The following is a 2257-nucleotide window of genomic DNA, read 5'->3' as shown; positions in this document are numbered from 1 at the left end:
CAAGTGGGTGGCTTTAAAGACCAGAAATTTATTTTTTCACAGTTGAGAAAACTAGAAGTCTGAATTCCGGATGTGACTCTAGGAGGAGGTCTGTCTTTCTCTGTTTTAGTTTCTAGTAGTTGGCAGCTCTTGGAATTCCTGAGCATTTGTCTTCCCAGTGCATTTACGCCTATGCTGCTCTTTATATAACTCAGAAACGATAAGATTTAGTGTCCACGTTACATTGGTGTGATTGATTGCAACTTATTAGATTGCATTATGAAAGGTGATTAGATTAGATTACAACCACTGGTCCAGGATTTCATTTCTTTTTCTTAGTCTGGGTTCTCTAGAGAAATGAAATCAGTAAAGCCTTTCTATATGCAGAGGGGTTAAAATCACAGAAATGACTCGCACAGTTGAAGAAGTAGAGAAGTTCTAAGTTTGTGGGTCAGATGTCAGGCTGAAGGCTTCTGACTCAAGGAGCTTTAGGTGCTGATAAACTCTAGGTTGGCAGATTGGATGGTGGACTTCTGGCTGCAGAGGTGAAATGAATCCAAGTTTGGCAGGTAAAATTGCAGGCTACTCACAACTCCCTCGATTTGCAGACCACTGGCTCGAGTCCAAAGAATTGGAGGTTGGATCACAAGCCAGATGCATGATCCAGATCAAGAAAAAACCAGCAACTTTGTCAAAGGGTCCAATATTTTGGAAGCAGGCCATAACCCTGAGGAAACTTCCTTTCAATTGATTGAATGCTCATAGCCAATTTCATCATGGGATATTGCTATGTTTTAATTGCTAAATCACTAAGAATACTGGCCTAGGCAAGTTGACACAAAATCTTAGCTATCATAGTTTTCAACACATATTTTTTGGGGACAGTTTACTCCATAACAACTAGCTTAGTCAAGTCATTGGATCTCTTTAGAACTCAGGTTGTCCTTTGTAAAATAAGACTGGATTAGATAGTTTAAGCCCTCTCTTTGTCCTAAAACAAATAGATTCCAAGCCTTTTAGTGCACTGATGGGCTTTGTTCACACCATAGAGCAAAAAGATTACGAGGTTTACATGTATTTATTTTACTGGTTTGCTTCAGATTGGAGCTATTGTTGGTGGGTCCCTCCTTGTGGTGGTTTCGATTGCTGGTGTGGTGCTGTCTAGAGGAGCTTGGAATTCAGACTTCACTCTTCTGATCATCAGTTTCGTCTTTCCATTGATCGGTCATCTTGCGGGCTTTCTGCTGGCAATTCTTACCCGACAGACTTGGAAGAGGTACAATTTAATTATCAATATCCTTTTTTGAAAAAGGCAAATTCAACACAGTGCCACTGGCACACTTTGCTGCATGACTGTCAGGAGATATGAAAAGTTTTGATGTAAATGGAGGGTGTAAACAATACAGGGAAGTTGAAATCTGTGAAATTAGAATCTGGGTGTTTACAATATTTGCTAAAACCTAGACATTTTAATGAGATAAGTGGTGTTTGCCAATGATGGTGGGAACAAATTGGTATACATTCTCTGTAAAGCAATTTAATGTTTTAGCAATAGCTTTATAAATACTTCTAACAATCATCTCACTGATTTTACATTTAGAAATTACTCCTAAAATTAGCACTATCAAATATAAAAATAATATTGATGTGCTAAAATGTTAATTCTTCTATTGTTACTTATAAACTTAAAAATAGAAATAATTTAAATACCTAGCTATAGGGAGATGTTTAATTCATGATGTATCTGCTATGTAATCAAATATGATACACCAATTTTAAGGATTTGGGAAAGTACTCAAGAGACTAATCAAATTAAAAACGATGAGTATAGCAAAACTAGATATCCATTGGAAGAAAAATGAAATAGAATTTATACCTCACACCAAATACAGAAACTAACTCAAAATAGACCAAAGTCCTATTTATAATGTTAAAGCTAACATTATAAAGTTCTTAGAAGATAACATAGGAAAAGAGCTAGGACTCCTGATTTATGACATAAATATACAATCAAATGTACTGTTGCCACGCTTAAGTCCAATCCATCTCGTTGGGAGTCTTCTCATTTTGGCTGACCCTCCACCTTACCAAACATGATATTCTTCTCTAGTGACTGGTCCCTTCTGACAATATGTCCGAAGTATGAGAGATGAAGTTTGGCCATCTTGGCCTCCAAGGAGCGCTCTGGCTGCACTTCTTCCAAAATGGATCTATTGGTTCTTTTGGCAGCCCATGGCACTTTCAATATTCTCGTCCAACACCATAACTCAAAAGCATC

The 2257-nt window shown here is 37.4% G+C and overlaps 1 protein-coding gene across 1 annotated transcript in view; it reads left to right on the top strand.

The window, feature by feature from the left end:
* The window catches only part of SLC10A6 (solute carrier family 10 (sodium/bile acid cotransporter), member 6), a 58109-nt gene that overhangs the window by 27233 nt on the left and 28619 nt on the right, over positions 1-2257 (top strand). Inside the window, exon 4 of the mRNA XM_006867769.1 lies at positions 1080-1255. Coding sequence (XP_006867831.1) covers positions 1080-1255 — 176 coding nt within the window. The remainder of the gene's footprint in view (positions 1-1079; positions 1256-2257) is intronic.

The sequence above is a fragment of the Chrysochloris asiatica genome, unplaced genomic scaffold, assembly GCF_000296735.1.
Source record: "Chrysochloris asiatica unplaced genomic scaffold, ChrAsi1.0 scaffold00109, whole genome shotgun sequence".
NCBI lineage: Eukaryota > Metazoa > Chordata > Mammalia > Afrosoricida > Chrysochloridae > Chrysochloris > Chrysochloris asiatica.
This window is presented reverse-complemented; position numbering and strand designations above follow the sequence as displayed.